We start from the raw sequence: 21,177 nt of genomic DNA on the forward strand, positions 1-21,177 counted from the left end.
ATCTGCTGAGGTCATCAAATGTGTCCGATGCTCCCGATGAGGCCTCCTCTACATTGGTGAGCCCTCGCATAAATTGGCAGATAGATTTGTTGAGCACCTTCGCACCATCCACCACAAGCAGACTGTGTGCAGATTCTGGTGGGCAAACATTTTAACTTCCATTTCCATCCTGATGTGTCAGTCCACGGCCTCTTCTTGTGCCATGAGGGAACCCTCAGGGTGTAAGAGTAACATCTTATATTCTATCTGGGTACCCTCTAACCTGATGGTATGAATAGCAGTTTCTCCCCCCACCCCATTCCCCACTCTGACCTTTTACTTCTCACCTGCCTATTACTTTCTTCTGGGTGCCTTCCTCCTTCCCTTTCTCCTATAGTTCATTCTCCCTTCCTATTGGATACCTTCTCCAGCCCTTTGCCTTTCACACCCACCTGACTTCACCTATTATCTTCCAGATAGCCTCTTTCTTCTCCCCCCCCACCTTTTCATTCTCGCATCTTTCCCCTTCCTTCTCAGTTCTGAAGAAGTATCTTGGCTCAAGGCATCGACTATCTCCTCCAGCATCTTGTGTGTGTTGCTTGGATTTCCAGCATTGTTTGTGAAAGGAAAGCTCTTTTTTTCCTTCTCTTCTTTATACCTGCTCAGCTAGGGCAGTATAGATGCAAGACAGGATAGTGAAATGCTCCTTTTGCTGGATGTGGGAAGGCAGGGAGACCTCTGCTGTCCCTGACTACTACAGCTGCAGTTTCTAACAAACCATGTTAAGAAGGTGGAGCTGAAACTGGATGAACTCCGGATCATTTGGGAGGCTGAAGGGGTGAGGGATAGGACATCTAGAGAGGTCGTTACACCCACGGTCCTGCACACAGGAAACTGGATGGCAGCCAGGAAGGGGAAAGGAGTTACGATGCCAGTGCAGAATACTCCTGTGGATATCCTCCTCACCAACAGGTATAATTATGTTATATGTCAATGATTTGGATGATGAAATTGATGGCTTTGTTGCAAAGTTTGCAGACGATATGAAGACAGGTGGAGATACAGGTAGTTTTGAGGCAGTAGAGAGGCTACAGAAGGACTTAGATTAGGAGAATGGGCAAAGAAATGGCAGATGGAATACAGTGTTGTTAAGTGCACTTTGGTAGAGGAAATGAAATGGTTGATTATTTTCTAAATGGACAGAAAATACAAAAAACTGTGATGCAAAGGGACTTGGGAGTCCTTGTGCAGGATTCCCTAAAGGTTAATTTGCTGGTTGAATCTGCCGTGAGGAAGGCAAATGCAATCTTAGCATTCATTTCAAGAGGACTAGAATATAAAAGCAAAGATATAATGTAGAAATTTTATAAAACACTGGTGAAGCCTCACTTGTATTGTGAGCAGATTTGGACCCATTATCTTAGAAAGAACGTGCTGAAACTGGAGGGTTCAAAGGAGGTTCATGAAAATGATTCCAGGATTGAATAGCTTGTCATATGAAGAGCATTTGATGGCTCTGAGCCTGTATTTGCTGGAATTCAGAAGAGTATGGGGTGACCTCATTGAAAATCTATTGAAAGGTAAAAGGCCTTGATAGAGTGGATGTGGAGAGGATGTTTCCTATGGTGGGAGAGTCCAAGACCAGAGGACACAGCCTCAGAATAGAGGGGTGTCCTTTTAGAATGGAGATGAGGAGGAATTTCTTTAGCCAGAAACTGGAGGGCAAACCTTTATTGTACATTTAAGGCAGAGGTTGATAGATTCTTGATTTGTCAGAGCATGAAAGGATATGGAAAGAAGACAGGAGGCTGGGGTTGAGAGGAAAATTGGATCAGCCATGATGAAATGGTGGAGCAGACTCGATGGGCCAAATGGCCTAATTTGGCCCTAAATCTTACAGTCATAAGTCAGTATACTGATTTCTGAAGGTCACACTATAGTAGGCTGCATAACAGTGGACTCCGTGGGTGGATCATGAATTACTGAAAGGAGCTCCTGGATTTCCCCATTCATCTGTACAAATATCACAGGTTGCTGACAGAGTTCTTTTATAATCACCAAGAATGCTTTATTCCTTATTGCTATCTTCATAGTAAAACCTGGGCAATTAAATGTGATATATTCAAATCGTCTGAAGAAAAAGAAAATCTACACTTAAAATAACGCAGTTGCTGTGATTGTGTTTCAATGACTGAGTTACAAAGTCTCCCATTCCAAACAGAGTACTTGGCATTCAGTTTTGACAAGTGGTTTCTCCAGTCTGGTCTATTCAGAGTCCATGTTACTTTGAATCCAGGTATCACTTCACACTTTGAGAAAACAGCATCCATCAAGATACTCCTCAACAATCCCTGAGCATTGGAAGAAAAACTACTAGCATTAGAAGCAGACTGATGGCCTGAACTCTGCACGATAACATCCAGCATCTTCCATGTGGGAAAACAAAACCATGAAGAATAAGATTTGAAACTCAAATAGTTATTGTTAAAACAGAAATCAAGGTTCAAGAAACAAATGCAAAATGAGACTGATGGCAGTATCACATAGGGAATGCTTCACTCAATGATAAAGATCTAATAATTAATATGCCTTGCGTCAAGAACAAATTATGGGTCTTTCTCACTTGCAAAACAAACCCAACATTGTATCACTTCTGGCACAAAAGCATATTTTTAACATTCACTTCAATAAGAGCACTTTCTTGGCACACATAAAAACTTTGTTCATATAATTAATATTGTCAAAAAAACAATTCATTTATAATTCACATAAATTAAATTTGAAACTCACTCATTGATATCTGTAAAATCCTGTATCAGCTCAAAAAGTGAGCTACTGGTTTGAGTAAGATACGGTCTGAATGTTATTTGCTTTCTTTTATTGTTTGCACGATTTTGTTCTTTTTCCACCTGTACATTGGATGTTTGATGATCACCCAATGATCTCCCATTTTTGTAATGGCTTCTACTGGGCTTCTTTATTTTGTAGTTATCAAAAGAGACAAATCTCAAGGTCATATATGGTATACATTACATACTTTGTAAATAAATGTACTTTGAACAAGTAGCATTGTTTGAATGCCTGATGTGTGCTCTTGTACAATGTTTTTCTGGATCTGCTTGAGCTGCTTCTGACTCTCGCCCAGAGTTTCTTAAAAATAACTTGCAGTTAAATATAGGGGCTATTTGGTCTCTTTCATGGCTTTACAACCAAGGAAAACCTCTGAAGTGTAGTCATTGTTGAAACATAATTATCATAGTGGAAAGTTACAAGCAGTAAATGTCTATAAAGAGGGGAAGGGGGAAGAAAAGATTTCAATGTGATTGGTGCACCAAGGAGGAGTGTAAGATGACAGGCAGGGTACATTAGGCAAATCCACCATTCACCTTGGAATCATTTTATGCCATTCCCCTCCTCCCTATTATATCAGTCATCTCTCCTCTCTACTCTCAGTCCTGATGGAGGGTTTTGACCTGAAATCTTCACAATCTCCTTCCACCCAGAGATGCCCTGTTAATCCAGCGGGTTGTTTTTAGCTCCAAATTCCAGCATCTGCTGTCTCTTGTGCCTCCAGTCTAAAATGATGGCTCAGATATAAATTCTAAGATGATGCCAATAAGTGTGCAGCTCTGAGAGGAATCATCAAATATTCCCATTTAGGACTGCTACAGCTGAAATCCATAGTCACAGACGTAGGTACTGAGTAAGAAATATCACTTTAAGGCATTTACAAAAATCTAGCAATCCTCAAAATTGCTGGACTCTGAACTGCAAACACCCCTTTAAGAAAGGAGAAGTGTGGAGAGAGTGCTGGGTTACATGTACAATTGAAATGCAGAGGCCTTTGACCCTCCACTCCCGACTATACTGCTGGCAAATGTACAGTCTCTTGAAAATAAAACTGAAGACCTCAGAGCAAGATTGCAGTACCAGATAGACACAAGAGATTGCTGTGTACTTTGCTTCTTGGAAACATGGCTCACTCCTGCTGTTTCAGACACAGCGCTGCAGTCCAAGGGTTTCACCATTCACTGCAATGACAGGACAACTGAGTCTTTTAAAGATCGAAAAGGTTGAGTATGCTTTATGATTAACTCGTCATGGTGCACAAACATAGTTCGGTCTTAATCTTTTTCACCCGACTTGGAACATCTAGCAGTCAAGTGTTGTTTATTTTTCTGCCGAGTGAGTTTTCTATTATTATCATGGCAACAGTGTACGTTCCATCTCTAGCCAATATCAGTCAGACACTGGAGTAACTGAACACCATGATCAGCAGTCACCAAATGGCACTCCTTGTTTCCTTCCACATCATTGTGGGGTATTTCAACCAGGCCAGCTTGAAGAAATCTCTGAACAACTACCACCAACAAATCACCTGTGGAACCAGAAGAGCGAACATACTTGACCACTATTACAGCACCATCAAGAACACTTACCATGCCATCACAAAGTTGTGCTTTGGAAAGTCCAATCACCTAGCTGTACTTCTACTCCGAGCATATACGCAGAGACTAAAGACCACAGCACCAGTGGTGAGGACCTATAAGGCATGGTTAACAGAGCCAGATGGGCACTTACAGGACTGCTTTGAGCTTGTGAACTGGATAATATTAAGGGATTCACCTTCAAGTCTGAATGAATATGCCACCGCTGTCACTGACTTCATTTAATACCCGTGTGAATGAGTATACACTTCCAAAACATACTGAACACACCCAAGCCAAAAGCCGTGGATGAACCAGACTTATCAACTGTTGAGGGCCAAATCTGTAGCATTCAAGATCAGTAATCCAGAACTATATGGAAAATTCAGATACGACTAATTCAAGGCTATTTTAGAAGTGAGAAAATAATTCCAGTTGAATTTAGAGACAGAATTGAATGTATGACAGCTCTAGCAGGGTTTACAGGCCATTACTTCCACCAAGGCGAACCCTAATATTCAAGATTACTTTATATCATTTCCTGTACATAAGTGTAAAGGAAAATGAAATAATTGTTACTCTGGATCTGATGCAAAACAAAATAAAACACTCAAAATAAAGAACAGAATAATAATAATTTAAAAACACAATAAATATAAATACGTAAGATAGCTTATATACATAGACTGATTGTATGTCCATACATTGATGCTAGGCACAGAAATGTCTGTTATTAAGGTGACTGACAGGAAATAATAAATTGTGGTGGTTGGAGTGTGGGAGGGTGGGGGGCGGGTAAGTGGGGCATTAATAGTTGTGATGCTTCATTTCCAGAGCTCATCAGCTTTCATCCATGCTTTGAAAGGGAAAACTTCACTTGTGTGAATCCTTGCAGCATCTGGTGACTGTGATCTCAGTCTCAGAGACTGATGGTGTACCTGGTAGGCCCCCGAAAACTTGTACCAACCAACTATTAGGAGTGTTCAAGGGCATCTTCAGTCTCTCACTGCTGCAGTAAAGAGTTTCTCACCTGCTTTAAAAGAATGAATATCATGCCAAAGAAGAGTGGGGTGAGCTCCTTCAACGACTATCACCAAGCTACACTCACATCTACTGTCACGAAGTGCTTTGTGAGAAGTTGTTCATGGCCAGAATTAACTCCTGTCTAAACATGGACCTGGACCTGCTGCAATTTGCCTGTGGCCACAAAAGGTCTATAATGGACACAATCTCACTGGCTTTCCACTCGGCCTTAGATCACCTGGATAATAATAATACCTACGTCATGCCGTTGTATATTGATTACAGCTCAGTGTTCAACACCATCATACCCTCAATACTAATCAACATGCTCCAAAACCTGGGTCTCTATATCTCCCTCTGCAGGAGACCACAGTATGTGCAAGATCAAAAATAACATCTCACTGAAATCAACACTTGCACATCTCAAGGATATGTATTTAGCCCATTGTTCTACTCTCTACACCCATGTCTGTGTGGCCAGGCATGTTCAAACAGCGTCTATAAATTAGCCAATGACACAATTGTTGACAGAATTCTAGATGGCAACGAGGAGCCAAACAGGAGGGAGAGAGATCAGCCAGCTGATTCGTGTCGCAACAACAACCTTGCATTCAACATCAGTAAGACCAAGGAATTGATTGTGGACTTCAGGAAGGGGAAGTCAAGTGAACACACACCAGTCCTCATCGAAGGATCAGCAGTGGAAAGGGTGAGCAGTTTCAATTTCCTGGGTGTTAACATCTCTGAAGGTCTGACCTGGTGCCAACATATTGATGCAATTATGAAGGTTAGCAGCTATATTTCATGAGGAATTTGGTATGACATCAAAAACTCCTGCAAATTTCTACAGATGTAATGTGGATAGCGTTCTAACTGGTTGCATGACAGTCTCATATGGAGGGGCAACTGCACAGAATCTGTGAAAGCTGAAAAACATTTCAAATTCAGCCAGCTCCATTATGGCTATTAGCCTCCCCAGCATCCAAGACACTTTAAAAAGATGATCATTAAGAACCCCATCACCCAGGACATGCCCTTTTCGCATTGCTACCATAGAGGAGGAGGTACAGGACCCTAAAAGAACAATTAACCCATGAACACCACCTCAAACAAGAGAAAATCTGCAGACCCTGGAAATAACAAACTGCTGGAGGAACTCAACAGGCAAGGGAACATCAAAGGAAAAGAGTACAGTCAACCCTTCATCAGACAAATGGAGGGTCTCAGGCCAAAACGTCGACTGTTTTCTTTTTTCCATAGACACTGCCTGACCTGCTGAGTTCCTCCAGCATTTAGCGTGTATTTCACCCTCAATATTTTTGTTCTCTTTTCACGCTACTTATTAAATTAATTTTTTTAACTTGCTGAAACTTATATATATTTTAAAATATTATGTATTACACTGTACAGCTGCCACAAAACAAATTTCACAACATAAGTCAGTGATATTAAACGTGATTGTGATTTCGAAACTGCAGGTTGCACAGTGTGCCTTACAATGAACTGCAAGTAAAAATTTATACACAAGGCGAATGGCCACACATTTTGTAAAATGTTCTGCTGAAATACTATACTACAAATTGATACAGCTGCAAAACAAAGTTCTCCCTCAAGGTTTTACAATTCAAGAATAAAGATTATGGTGAAAAAAATGAGCTCCAAAAAGCATGTAACAAGTTCCTTCTTAAATGTCCAATAACTATTCTCATTTTACATTCAATTTGCAACATTCACATGGTCACACACAAAATACACTTTAATGACCAGGGTTTCAGTCTGAAGCTGTTACTAAATCTCTCTATGTAACTGAAATAAATATTCACAGACAATATACTTTGTGCAGCTAAAATAAATTTAAGTCAATAGCTTTGTGAAGTCAATTTCAGAAGTCAATCAGTACATCTGAATTCATTAAATTAGAATTGAAATCATTTTATGCTAGAAAAGGATATGTAAAAGTATAATATGAATGCCTTATACATTCATATTTCAATTTTTAGTTAGTCTGTTTTCAATTACATATAATTTGTGAATATGTCAGTAATTTTTGACCATGATGAAGAAATGATGTTTATATTAATCTTTGCTGACCTATGGAAATATTTTGATTTTCCATCCCCACAAAAGTTTTAAGACTCAGTGAGTTCATTTTGAGCTTTTACGTTCAGTAGGATCCGGCTAACTAGGACACATTGGGACCAGTACATTTTGGCCCAATTAAGCAGCTACCCCACATAAAGAAATTTCATGGAAATAGTTAAAAGCATATATAATAATAGACAAGCTATCATTAACTGAATAACAAATTATGTATTTAAATGAGTTACAGAATAAATTAGAATACTAACAATATTACTACAGTTCTTTAAAACTGTAGTCCTAACAGTTAACGGCAGAACAATTCACCCACAGTTATGCTGCGTGTTCTTTTGATAGACTATAAACACATTAATGCAGACACCTAGTGCAGATAATGGACTGCCTTCATACAGGACATTCGACGACTGCATCCTCCAAATCTTCATTTTCATTTAAACATTCAAGATGATTGTTGAAGGCTTCAAATTCCTCATGGTTCCTAACATGTTGAAGTAGTGACATTGTTTCATTTTCACCTCTGGCCATTTCTCGCATCTCCAATGCTGAAAACTTGAAACCGCAGTACCAAAACAGTTCCTTAGATTTTCACTGTTTCATTCTCAACAGTGACAAAAAAAAATCACTCCTTTTTGAACACAAACACACGTTACTGACTCAATTTAAAAATTGTTTGCTCTAAGCATGGTGTAGTGTTTAGCAGCCACACGAGTGCATGCGATTGACACTAGTTAGAAACTTGGGCAATTGGCTCCTGGCCAAATTAAGTGGCAGACTGTCCCAAAATAAACGAAGGAAATCCAGGCTATTTTCTCAGCCAAATAAGCGGCTTCACTGATTAACCGGAATTCACTGTATTTACAGGTACATATGTGACTAAAATCAGACAGCCGTAGAAATGTTGAGCAGATCCAAGGGTATTTGGGAAAAATACAGACATCATTGTTTTTGATATGACATGCAGAGAGAACTAAAGACTGGAAGAAAAGCAAAACACTGACACTAGCTGTACCTATAACACATTTATTACAAAGCAAAAACTCCATGTTGCCTCCCAGGTAACTTGACATTAATAACTCAAGCGATTTGATATAAGACCAAAACCCTTCATGAAAGAGATGGATTTTAAGTAGCAGCTTCAAAGGAAGGAGGAGTAAAGGAGGTAGACACATTTAGGGCCTCTGTTGCCGAAGTCAAGATTTCTAAAGACCTTCCACTTTTGGTCCATAGTTTTGCTCATCCTGTTATAGGCAAGACGTGGTTATACTGGAAAGGACGCAGAAAAGATTTATGAGAATGTTTCCAGGACTAGAGAGCCTGAGTTACAGGAAGAGGTTGGCCAGGCTAAGTCATTACTGTTTGGAGCGCAGGACAATAAAGGGTAGCCTTTTAGAAGTTTATAAAATGAGGGGCACAGAATTAGGGTGAGGGGGAGTCCCCAGGGGAGTCCAAAAATAGGGGTCATAGATTTTGGGTGAGGGGGAAATATTTAAAGGGGACTTGAGGGATTACTTTTTGACACAGAGGGTAGTGAGTACATGGAATGACCTACTAGGGGAGCATCATTTAAGAAGCACTCGGATAGGTATATGCAGGACAGGACTTAGAGAAATATGAACTAGATGTAGGAAATGCAGTCTAGTTAGATAGATAGGCACTATGGTCACCATGGACCAAAGGGCCAGTATCGCTGTGGATTGCTCTATTCCTCTATTTTAAATCATATACAATGGGGCACATGAAATGATGTAGACTATTGAAAATGAAGGGTATGTGAAAAGGACTTGGTTGCATTGATAATTCAGACAGCAGGATTTGGATGAATTTCTCTCTGATACACAATGAGGCCAAGAAGGGGACAATGGAACGACTATAAGGTTTATTAGTTTGGAGAAGGTAACTTTAAGGGCTGTCTCTGACAAAAGAGAACAGAAGGTACTGGACAATGGTCCTTACTGACTTACATAGTTATACGAGCCCTCTAGTGGGGCTACTATCCAGTGCACACTAGGCAGCTCTAAAGTGTGTGGAATCCACATTTCCTTTACCTTTACTTGTGCAAGCCCTTCACAATTATATTGATTCAGCCTCTTGCTCTTTCTTTTAAGGGCACTTCACCGTTTGCAGAGATTATCCTTCTTTTTGATCCAATAATTTCACCTCTTTAAGCCTCTTATACATCTTCCTTGCTCAAATCCCATTATAAACTACCTGTGCTTCCCTTTCCCAAACATTTTCAGCAGTAGAAACAAACACAGGAGAAGGTCACATGGCTCAAAGCACCTGCTCTGCCATTCAGAAAGATCAAAGTTGTTCTTATCTTGTTATTAGATCCACTTTCTTGCTTGGCCACATAATCCTTGACTATTCTATTGACCAAAAATCTCAGCCATTAATATGCATATTCAATAACACAGTCACTGGTGTAGAAAACGTTAGTGATTAACTGCCTCCTGTGAAATAGTTCTTCTCAACTCTGTCCTAAATCGTCATCTTCTTCTTTTAGAATCTGACTTCTACCAATAAGATGCCCTGGAAAAGGAATCACCATCTCCAAATCTAGCCCAGTAAGCCTTGACAGAACATGTTATCAAGGTCACCTATCATTCATCTAAGTTTAAAACTGCTGTCTGCTTAATCAGTCCTCAGATGACAAGCCCCAACTGTTGGAATCAATCTGACGATCCTTCATTGCAGTCACTCAATGACCTGTATATCCTTCCTTAGGTAGGGAGTCCAGATCAGCACATCATGTTCCAGATGTGGTCACACCAGGGCCCTACAGAGTTGCAACAGGACCAGTCTGCTCTGGTCCTCAAATCCTCTAGCAGTAAAGGCCACAGTAAAATTGGCCGTTCTGACGTCCTGACTTGATATGTTATAAGACCAAAAATTACAATACCAAAAATACATTACTCTGCCTTTTCTTTTACCCAGTTGCTGAATATCTTCAGCCTGCATTGTCTGTATTTTTAATTTCTAACACCTTTTAATCCCCCGTCATTTTTTTGTTTTTTTTCTACCAAACCAAGCTGTGTATCACAAACAATCTGGGATTATATTATGTTTGGTAGCCTTAACTAAGTCATTGATACAGACAAGATCAGCTTGAGCCTAGTGACAAGGCCAATGCCATCTCTCTAGTCTCAGCCTCGCAATCTGGAAATGACCACTTCAATCCCATTTTCTCTGCAATAACCACATCTTATTCCGCACTTCCAATCTCATGGTGCTTGCACTGTATTTAATAATGACTTATGCAACACTTTATAAAAGACTTTCAAAAAGCCAACTACATAAAATACATTGATTTCTCTTATTTCTTCTCTGATTACAACCTCCAAAAAATAACAGATTTATCAAGCACTACTTTCCTTTCATAAATCCATGTTGATTCCACTCAACCCACTATTACTTGTTTAATATCCTATTGGGAATATTAGTAATAGATTCCAGAATTTTTCCTACAACTGGTGGCAAGCTAACATTTTCTCTCTCCATCCTTTCTGAAATAGTAAGATTTCATTTGCTGCCTTTCAATGACGCAATTGAAACTTGGAACCACTTTGGAATCAATGAAATTTTTAAAGAGAATCAAATCCTTTCATTTGTGTGTAGATTAGTTCCATTGAAGATATGCCAGAAAAGGCCTGCAAAAAGGGTAAGACGAGGGAATACAAAATAATCCTCACAGAGGAATCAGAAGTGGAGAGAGTGAGCAATTTCAGGTTCCTGGATATAAATATCTGTGAGGACCTAACCTAGACACAACATATTAATGCAGCTATAAATAAGGAAGACAGTGGTTATATTTTGTTCAGAGTTTGAAAAGATTTGGTTTGTCAACTAAAACACCTGAAAACTTCTACAAATGTACGGTGAAGAGCATTCTGAGGGTCTAATATAGTTGGGGGGGGGTGGTGAGGGGGTGGGTGGGTGCTACTGCACAGGATCGAAATACAGTAACTTGCAGAAACTTGTAAAATTTGTCAGCTCCATCACAGGTACTAGCCTGTGTAGTATCCAGGATATCTTCAAGGAGCAGAGGCTTAGGAAGGCGGCATCCATCAAGGATCCCCACCACCCACATACCCTTTTCACACTGTTACCATCAGGTAGGAGGTACAGAAGCCTGAAGGCACACACTCAGCGATTCAGGAACATCTTCTTCCCTTCTGCCATGCAATTTCTAAATGGACCCATGAGCACTACCTCACCACCTTTTTTATTTGTTTTTTTTTGCACTATTTATTTTAATATAATTATTTAATAGACATACATATACTTAATGTAATTCATATTTTTATCAATATTTATCATGTATTTCATTATACTGCTGCCATAAAGATAACAAATTTCACAACATATGCCAGTGATATTAAACCTGATTCTGAAGGCTTGCTTCATCTTCAATATCCAGTTCGATAAAACATTTACCCTAAAAATGTTACTTTTTTTCTTTTTCCTGATACAAAATATCCGCAGCCTTAAATTTCCATCATTTAAAGCACGTTTCCCCATTTCTAACCAAAGCTATGCTCTATGTCCCCAAAGGTTGCCCCTTGACAACGCACTTTAAAAGAACACGTTTCTTTTTTACTCACACTCAAAATATACTACCCATAATAATGGGCAACATGGTTGAGTTGAAATTTTATTTCACTGACTCATTATAAACACCTCTGCCAGCTTTTTAAAGTCAAGATAACAATGCTAACATTCTTCAGCTGAAACCGAAGTACCCATTCTCTCTCATTTGGAGAAATAAAATCATAACACAAGGAGAAAAATGAACAAAGAAAATCATTCAGTGCATCACTCAATGTTGCTCTTCCTTCACTGGAGATATCAAATTAATTGCATTCTCCTTGCTCTTTCCACACAATTCCACAACTTTTTTCCCTTAATCTTTCCCTCAAGTTTTTAAATCTAATTCCTTTTAAAAAATATATCTGCATTCATCTCCCTTAGTCAACACATTCCAAAGTGCAACAAACCCTTCAACTCCCCTTTGCAATGCTCTTAGGCCAACTTAGCAAAATAATTTTCTCCACTTCTGCTCTATCAAAATTACTTTTGAAACACACCAGTAAAGTCCTTTGTCTCATTCAAGGAGAATTCTCTGTACTTCTCTGGTTAACTGAGTCAAATTGGGATCAGAAGTGTTATCAACATTCTCAAAACAATGTACCATATTTTCAAAAATAGTTAGCAGTTGCACATTAAATACATTGCAGTAAATCTTAACTTCTGCTTTAATTGAAGCATGCTTCTCAAATGGCAATGGACATTATTAAAATGGAGATAGAAACATATAAATTGAAAAAGAGAGATGCAGTGAGAACATTTGAGATCTGAAATTAATGCAGAAATTTAGAAATGGAAAATAGATCAAGTAGCAACAGATTAACAGTTTGCTAATCTTCAGACAGTATTGAGTAAAACTTAACAGAGTTTTAATTTAATTGTTTGTTTACTAAAAGTATCCATTTGATCAGTTTGGAGCAAATATATCAAGTAACAAACAACTTTCTCAAATTAAGTGTAACCACTCCTGTATTTAAGAAAGACATTTCTCTTGTTATCCTTCCACAATTAAACATCTGATTTTGACAAGCAATTAAAAAAATGTATCCTGAAATTTCTGCCGCATGCAAATAATGAAATTAAACAAGACATGATCTGGATTGCCAAACACCCTTAAAAAATGCAATCTTTGAGGAATTTAATTCCTAATTAGATATGTAATTACTGATGCTGGTTATGTACTTAAATGGCAATGTATTTTTAATTTGAATAAACCTTTTCTCATCACCTTTAATCTTTTTCACATCAAATGGCATCTAATGAACTGTTACCTGTAATCACACCAAGGACACTTATAAGGTTTCTCTCCTGTGTGGACACGTTTATGTCGGGTCAGATGGGATTGTGTTGTGGAAGCGAAGTTGCATTGGTCACATTTGAATGGCTTTTCACCTACAAAAGAAAGCCTCATTATTTTTTTCCATGACAGACTCCTATAATTATTAGAGAGTAAGGATTAAAAAAAACTTTATAACAAAAGATTTAATTTCTGAAGCATTTGCCCAATGACCGAGTTGAAGAGCAATTGTATATACTTTATTTTTGTAAATGTTCACAATCTGAAAAGTCTGATACTTATATTATAAGGTGTAATGTTTTAAAAGTCACAGATTGCATATTTTTGCATCTTTCACCATAATAATGTACCAGCTCTCAATTAAATGGTCACGACTGGATTAACCTTTTCAGTCGTGAACATAATAATGTTTAGCATTTTTAAATGAACAGATTTCAATGAAAGGCAGAGCTACCTTTATAAAGGATATCAAGATACTGAAGAGTTTAATAGGTGGCTAGTTTTCATTTGGTGGTTTGTCTTTGCAGACTTCATAATAGAGAAACAGTGAACGGGGAGGAAAGAGACAAACCAGCTTCTTTGACATAAATTTGATGCCTTGAGCATCACAATATGCATTTTCTAATCGACTCTAAATAATATGATGTCTTAAGAGAGCCAAAAACATAGAAAATCCAGACATATAGGTATCAGTTAAGTAGAAGCAAGAGTAGGAAATCTAGCCCTTTTAGTCTGCAAAACAGCTTCTTTCCTGCTGTCATAAGACTATTGAATGTTTCCCTGGCACAATTAGATGACTCTTGACCTCATAATCCACCTGGTAATCTTGCACCTTCTTGTCTATCTGCACTGTACTGTGTCTATACTGTAAATTAATTGATCTGTATGGAGAATATGCAAGACAGGTTTTCCACTGTATCAGTTTTGCTGTGCCATTCATGAAGAACCTGGGTATCTTTTACCACAGCACTACCTGCTAAGCCTTGATCCCCTAACATAGAGAAATCTATCAAAGTCCATTAGAATATTAGTGATTGTGCCTCTGCAGTCTTGAATAAAGAAATGTCTACTCATTTTTAATTCTGATGCTGTAACCCTTATAATTTCTCCCTGTATCCAACCTGTTTGAACATTGTAAGCATCAATGAGATCAGTTTTCATTTATTCAAACCCTAGAGGTGACAAGATTAATTGACAATCCCTATTCATACAGCAAACCAATCATCTCAGAAACTATTTGAGTAAATATTTTTACTATTTTAACTGTATACTTTAGATAAGGAAGCAAAAACTGCACAATATTCCAGCTATGGTCTCTCCATGTCCCTGTATAACTGTAGTATGAAAAACTGGGAAATTACTTTTTTAACCTCCTTGTGCAGTGAATACTAATTCAGGCCAAAACCTTGAAACTGGTCATTGTGAGTGATACATTGATTCTGCGAACTGAAACTAGTTTGGATTCACGCTTAGCGATCTTTTTGCCCTTGTTTTACAAGAAGCTGGATTATTTAGCTATGTGTGCTGAAACCACACTGGATGGATGGCAAACTGCTTATGCAAGAGCAACTGGGTTACAGCCTACTTCACCGTCACTCTGCTGAGAACTTCAATCCATTACTTTCAGGCTGTGGACCAGCGGCTCTGACTGGATGTAATCCAGGAGGTTGTATTACCTGACCTAAGGTCTCCCACTGTTCTAACTCCACACTAGTCATAACATACATCAATGTAATGCCCCACCTGTGCAAAACCAACCAAGTGCTAATGGTCCAATTCGGTGTCTAATTGGATGATTTTTACCTCAAGCCAAGCACCCTAACCTCTCAGCTCTTATTAAAAACTGTTAAGCAAAGTTGTTGAAAAGATATTTTTCAAAAATCAGTTTTTTTTAAATCAAGAGAGGATACTGGAAATACTCAACTTGTCAAGCATTATCTGTGAATAAACAACTTCAGACAATGTTTCAGGTCATTAAGCTTTTATGAGAAGAGATTTCCGTTTCACTATCCAGTGAAGCTGTCTAACCTACTGAGTATTTCAGATAACCTCTGTTTAATTTTTGTATTTCTAACATCTGCAGGATTTTTCCTTCAGATTACAGTTTTTAAAAAAATGATTGCTGTATTTGTCAACTGCACACTGGACTTTAGTTGGTGAGGCAGGTATTCCTGGATCACTGGCATCATGGGGGATGGAGGTGACTCAATTAGAGGGGGAGGGGGATAATGGAACAAGTCATGAGAATTATTATGTTCATTTCATCCATGCACTCCGTTTGCTACACCACTTAGACCAAGATCTGTTAAGGTTTGATATGGCCAGCAAAATATATTCTAGTCCAGGGACGTGAAATCCAAACTGACACTTGAGTGCAGCATCGAGCAACCACTTCAAGGATGAGAGTGAAATCTTTTGGTTAAGATACTGGACTGAGGCAGAGATGAAATAAATGCCAGGGCTGAGGTAAATATTTGATGTCTTGGGTTGGGTGAACATTCACCTCCTAGCCAAATGATGAGCAGGAGCCTCCTGTGAACTAATTTCACACTGTGGTCTCTCCAATATAACAGTGCTACTCTGCCTATAAAATGCTTTGTGATGACTGGAACCTGTGAAAGGCCTTGAATATTACTAAATACTTTGATAATAAATTTACTTTGATATCTGAACATGGGCCAATAGGACTGGCATAAATAGGTACCCTGGTCAGCACAAATGAGTTGGCCTGTTTCCATGCTGTGAAGCTCCAATAACTGGTGTTTGGCAGAACAGATGATGTGCTGAAGAAATGCAGAATTTACATTAACCCAGCAGCCACAGACTGCACAAAGATACAAACTAAAACCCGTGCTTGCTAATATGATGAACTGATAAGCCAGGCTTTGGGACTACTCCGGGGTTCAGATCTGAGGACTCAGTTTTGGTTTGGAATGTTGTTCGCTTCAATTGCTTGCATGATTTTTATTATTTTTTTCTTTCTCTTGCGCATCAAGTGTTGGCCTTTTATTTTTCATTTTTATTCTATTTTTTTTAAAATTGGGTTCTTTTGGGTTTCTTGCTTTGTGGCTAACTGAGAGCAAGCAAATCTCAAGGTTGTACAATTTATACATTCTTTGATAATAAATGAATCTTGAATCTTGTACCACGTATCACAGGAAATTATACTGTGTCATTGAAGAACCGGACACAGTTTCACAATGTTACAAACTGAACAGCATTAGGTGTTTCTATGTAGCTGAAAAGATGAGCAGGTACAACCCAACTCCTGGGACACAGGAGCAGGAGTAGACCACTCGGCCCCACAAGCCTATCCCACTATTCAATGTTATCATGGCTGATATGCCCCAGTACTGACCTCCTCATTTGTGCCATTTCCCCAGCATCTTCTACAATTACATCCACCAATATATCTAATGATATATTTAAGGATATAAGAAAGCACAGCAGAGACACTACTTGCTTTGAAGTTTGCGAAGATTCAGCATGTCAACAAAAACTTTGACAAACTTCCCATAGATGTGTGATGGAGAATATATCGACATGTTGCATCACAGCCTAGTATGGAAACACCAATGCCCTTGAATGGAAAATCCTGCAAAAAGTAGTGTATATGCCCAGTCCATCTCAGGTAAAGCCCCCCCCCCCCCCCCCCCCACTGAGCACATCTACACAGAGTGCTGTAGCAGGAAAGTAGCAGCGATCAAGGACCCCCACCACCCAGGACATACTCTCTTCTCACTATTTAAATCAGGAAGAAGATACAGGAACCCTAGGACCTACACCACCAGTTTCAGGAAGTTACTACTCTTCGACCATCAGGTTTTGAACCAGTGGGGTAACTTCACTCACCCCATCACTAAACTGTTCCCAAAATCTATGGACTCACATTCAAGGACTCTTCATCTCATATTCTTGATATTTATTGCTTATTTATTAATTATTATATCTTTTTTTTTCTTTTGTATTTGCACAATTTGTTGTCTTTTGCACAGTAGTTGTTTGTCCTGGTTACAGTCTTTCACTGAGTTTATCATGTTTCTTGGATTTGAATATTTCCTCAAGAAAATGAATCGCAGGGTTGTACAACTTGTACTACTTGTACAGGGTTGCCCTACTGTCCTGTTTATTATTTATTGTAATGCCTGCACTGTTTTTGTGCACTTTATGCAGTCCAGTGTAGGTCTGTAGTCTAGTGTAGCTTTCTCTGTGGTTTTTTTTTAATTTTGTAGTTCAGTCTGGGTTTTTGTACTGTGTCATGTAACACCATGGTCCTGAAAAATGTTGTCTCATTTTTACTATGCACTGTACCAGCAGTTATGGTTGAAATGACAATAAAAGTTGACTTGACTTGACTATATGGTGACGTATATATACTTTGATAATAAATTTACTTTGATAATAAAATTGAATTTGCACTTTGAGATAAATGAAATACTTCCTTTCCTTTAGCTAGACTGTAGTCAGTGTATAATTAAGGGAGATGCGAAAACTAAGTGGGATTCCATACCTGCACAAAGACAAAAAAAAATGAGCTACACCTGAAGTAAGGTGTCCTATAACTTTTCCCAGGAATACCATAATTAGGGTAGTGCACAGGAAAATACTCCAATACTTGCTTTATGTTACAGTGCCCAAGCGACAGGGTTTGTGTTCCTGCAGAGTATCATTTAACGAGGATATGAAAATCGCTAAAGAGTTGGTTTGTGTACTAAAATCTAGGTCTATAAATGGGTTACACCTCCATTAAGTGTATTACAGGATTACCCACGCTCCTGTCACAGGCTGCTACAGAAAAATTTCAGTATTAATACATTACTCTAGATTTAATAGGAGGATTTTCCTATCAGCTATTTTCTCTTTACATATAAATCATGCGCATAGTGTATCTACCACAAATCATTTATTATGCCAATAACTTTGCACTGAAGCAATTAGCAGTTTGACTGTGCAGAAAACACTTTTTTTCTTCCAGGGTAGGTCACAATTATAATTTTACATTTTTTCGATAAGTATTAGCCTAAAGAAGTGGATGACTTGAACTGACCTGTGTGCTGTCGTCGGTGTTTGGTGAGGGCATGGCGAGTTCCACCAGCAAATCTGCAGAGGTCACACAGAAATGACTTCTCCCCTGTTGCAATAATAAACAGATAAGAAGAGCGTGGAGGTCACAGATCATTAAAACATATCTATCAAGACTCTCAGGGTTGCTAATTCCTCCAATCAAATGTTTCCATGTAAATATGTCAAATGGGAATGAAATTACCACTGCAGTTTATTGACTGAGATAAAATCTGAAAAGCACCACTGAACATAATTACATACTTGTCAGACCCATAAAAATTAGCTTTAATATCAATGGAATGGTTTTGTACAACTTCATTTCAGCTAGATGTCTTCCAGATGGGGCTGCTTTATGCACTTGAACAATTTTTATGTGCATCCTGCCTCTTTACCCCTTAATTCCCACAGACCCAGTCACTCAATGTTGATTTGCCCATTTACAATGGCAGCTGGAAGTCACTAAAAGGTTCCTTAAGCACCAGCTATTGGACGCACAACCTCACTGGAACAATGCTTTAGCTTAACTAGGCACACAGATATAACTCAGTAGGTCAAAACAAAAGGAGTTAACTTTTGTGAAGTCACAATCTGAAATTGGAATGAGTGTTGTCCCTTTAATGCATTAATAACATGATGCAACAACAGACTGCATATCAAAAGCACTTATCAATATTATTCATTGATCTATAAATCGAATTGTCTTCTGTTCGTAATAGGAGCATGTAACAGATACAGCATTTGGAACTCTTGCAGTTCTCCAATATTTGTTTTTTTATATAACACACTAATGACATTAAGTTCATTTCAAACATAATGGAAAAGAATCCTTCTAAACTATACCTTGGATAGTTTTCAAACCTTAAAAATTCTCGAAATCATCAAACCAGCGAAAGGAGAACAATTCAAGTTTTTTTAGGCAAATGGTGTGAATTAATCTGAAAATAAAATTGCTTCATTTCCAATGCTTAAAACAATGATTGACAGAATCCCTGAATAAAACACAATAGCTACAAGACTTCAGTCAATTTCTGAAAGAGCCTACTAATCAGCACTTTACTTTTCAAAGTGGGGGAGTTGAAAAGAATGTGCCATTTATGCGCATTTCTTGCAAAAATGTTTCAGCTCCAGTAAGATTAAAACAAGAAAATTCTTTTATATTTCTGAGAATAATTTAAATTAAAAATGTTATTTTTATGTTGTTGTATTCATTGAACTTGATGCAATATTATCTCCCAGCAACACAGCGTTGGTCTATTTCTGTTTGCAAAATTCTGTAACGCAAGCAGAAAATGATTGCAAACAAAAGTCAAGATTTAGATAGGCAAACACATATAAAAATGCAGTAAGTTAACAAGTCTTTCCAATAAGTCTGCACTCACTGTCATATTACAGTTCTCAATCCAGCAAGAGCATGCACATGTTTGCAAAGCATATTCCCTATCTCACATCATACCCAATATCACCCCCCCCCCAACCCCCATCCTCTCAACAGCATATATCAGCTGATATCTCTGAATTCCTCCAGTTCTGGGACCACGTTGATTCCTGATTTCCATTATTCCTCCATTACCAGCTATAGCGTCAATTATCCCAGATTTAAGCAACAGAATCCTTCTTCACAACTTTCCACCTTCCTTGCTTTAAAAAAATTCTTTATAATGAATCCCTTAAACCACCTGCCCTAACATCCTCTTCTGTAATTCTGCACCATGTTTGATCTGAACAAGCTCCTGTCAACAAGACCAAGGAACTAATTAGACTTCATGAGAGGGAAAACAGAGGTCCACGAGCCGTCCTCATCAGAGGTGGAGAGGGTAGTAGCTTTAAATTCTATTTCAGAGGACCAGTCCTTAGGAGTCTGCAGAGATTCAGCATGAGATCTAAAACACTGACAAACTTCTATTGACTGGCTGTATCACAGCCTGGTATGGAAACACCAATGCATTTGAATGGGACATCCTACAAAATTTAGTGCATTCGGCCCAGTACATCACAGGTAAAACCCTCCCAACCATTGAGTACATCTACATAAAACACTGTCGTAGGAAAGCAGCTTGCATCAGTAGAGATCCCCCATCACTCTAGTCATGCTCTTCGCACTGCTGCCACCGGAGACGAGGTACAAGACCCTCAGGACTCGCACCACCAGGTTCAAGAACAGTTACTACCTCTCAACCATCAGGATCTTGAATAAAATGGGATAATGACACACACTTGCCCCATCACTGAAATGTTCCCACAAGCAATAATCTCACTTTTAAGGACTCTTTATTTCATGTTCTCGGTTATTTATTGCTATTTAATTATATTTGCATTTGCACAGTTTGTTGGTTTGAACTCTGGCTGATCTTTCATTGCTCCTGTTATAGTTACTATTCTATAGATTTGCTGAGTATGCCCACAGGAAAACGAATCTCAGGTTTATATGGTGACATATATATGTACTTTGAACTATTTGAACTTTGTGAAGTGCTTAGGGCATTTGACTATTGCCTTTTGTAAATGCGGATCATTTTCTATGCTATTTAATCATTTAGTTCCTCCTGTAAGTCCTAAAAAAAAGTTTGTAGTTCTACAATGACTACATCAGAAGTTGTTGTTATTTGAGCTTGTTTTAGTAACTTGAAGGCATGTTGCAGTCTTTTGGGCTTAATATATCGGATTCTACAACTTCAGATGGGTTAATTTTCTGTCTTTATCCGT

The 21,177-nt window shown here is 38.5% G+C and overlaps 1 protein-coding gene across 2 annotated transcripts in view; it reads right to left on the reverse strand.

Moving 5' to 3' along the window:
• LOC132395800 (zinc finger protein 407-like) overlaps positions 1 to 21,177 on the reverse strand; it is a 469,731-nt gene that overhangs the window by 131,635 nt on the left and 316,919 nt on the right. For both annotated transcript variants that reach the window (XM_059972857.1, XM_059972868.1), the window contains exons 6-7: positions 18,458 to 18,541; positions 13,385 to 13,505 (exon numbers count right to left, since the gene is read on the reverse strand). In XM_059972857.1, coding sequence (XP_059828840.1) covers positions 13,385 to 13,505; positions 18,458 to 18,541 — 205 coding nt within the window. The remainder of the gene's footprint in view (positions 1 to 13,384; positions 13,506 to 18,457; positions 18,542 to 21,177) is intronic.

This window comes from Hypanus sabinus, chromosome 1, assembly GCF_030144855.1.
Source record: "Hypanus sabinus isolate sHypSab1 chromosome 1, sHypSab1.hap1, whole genome shotgun sequence".
Taxonomy (NCBI): Eukaryota; Metazoa; Chordata; class Chondrichthyes; order Myliobatiformes; family Dasyatidae; genus Hypanus; species Hypanus sabinus.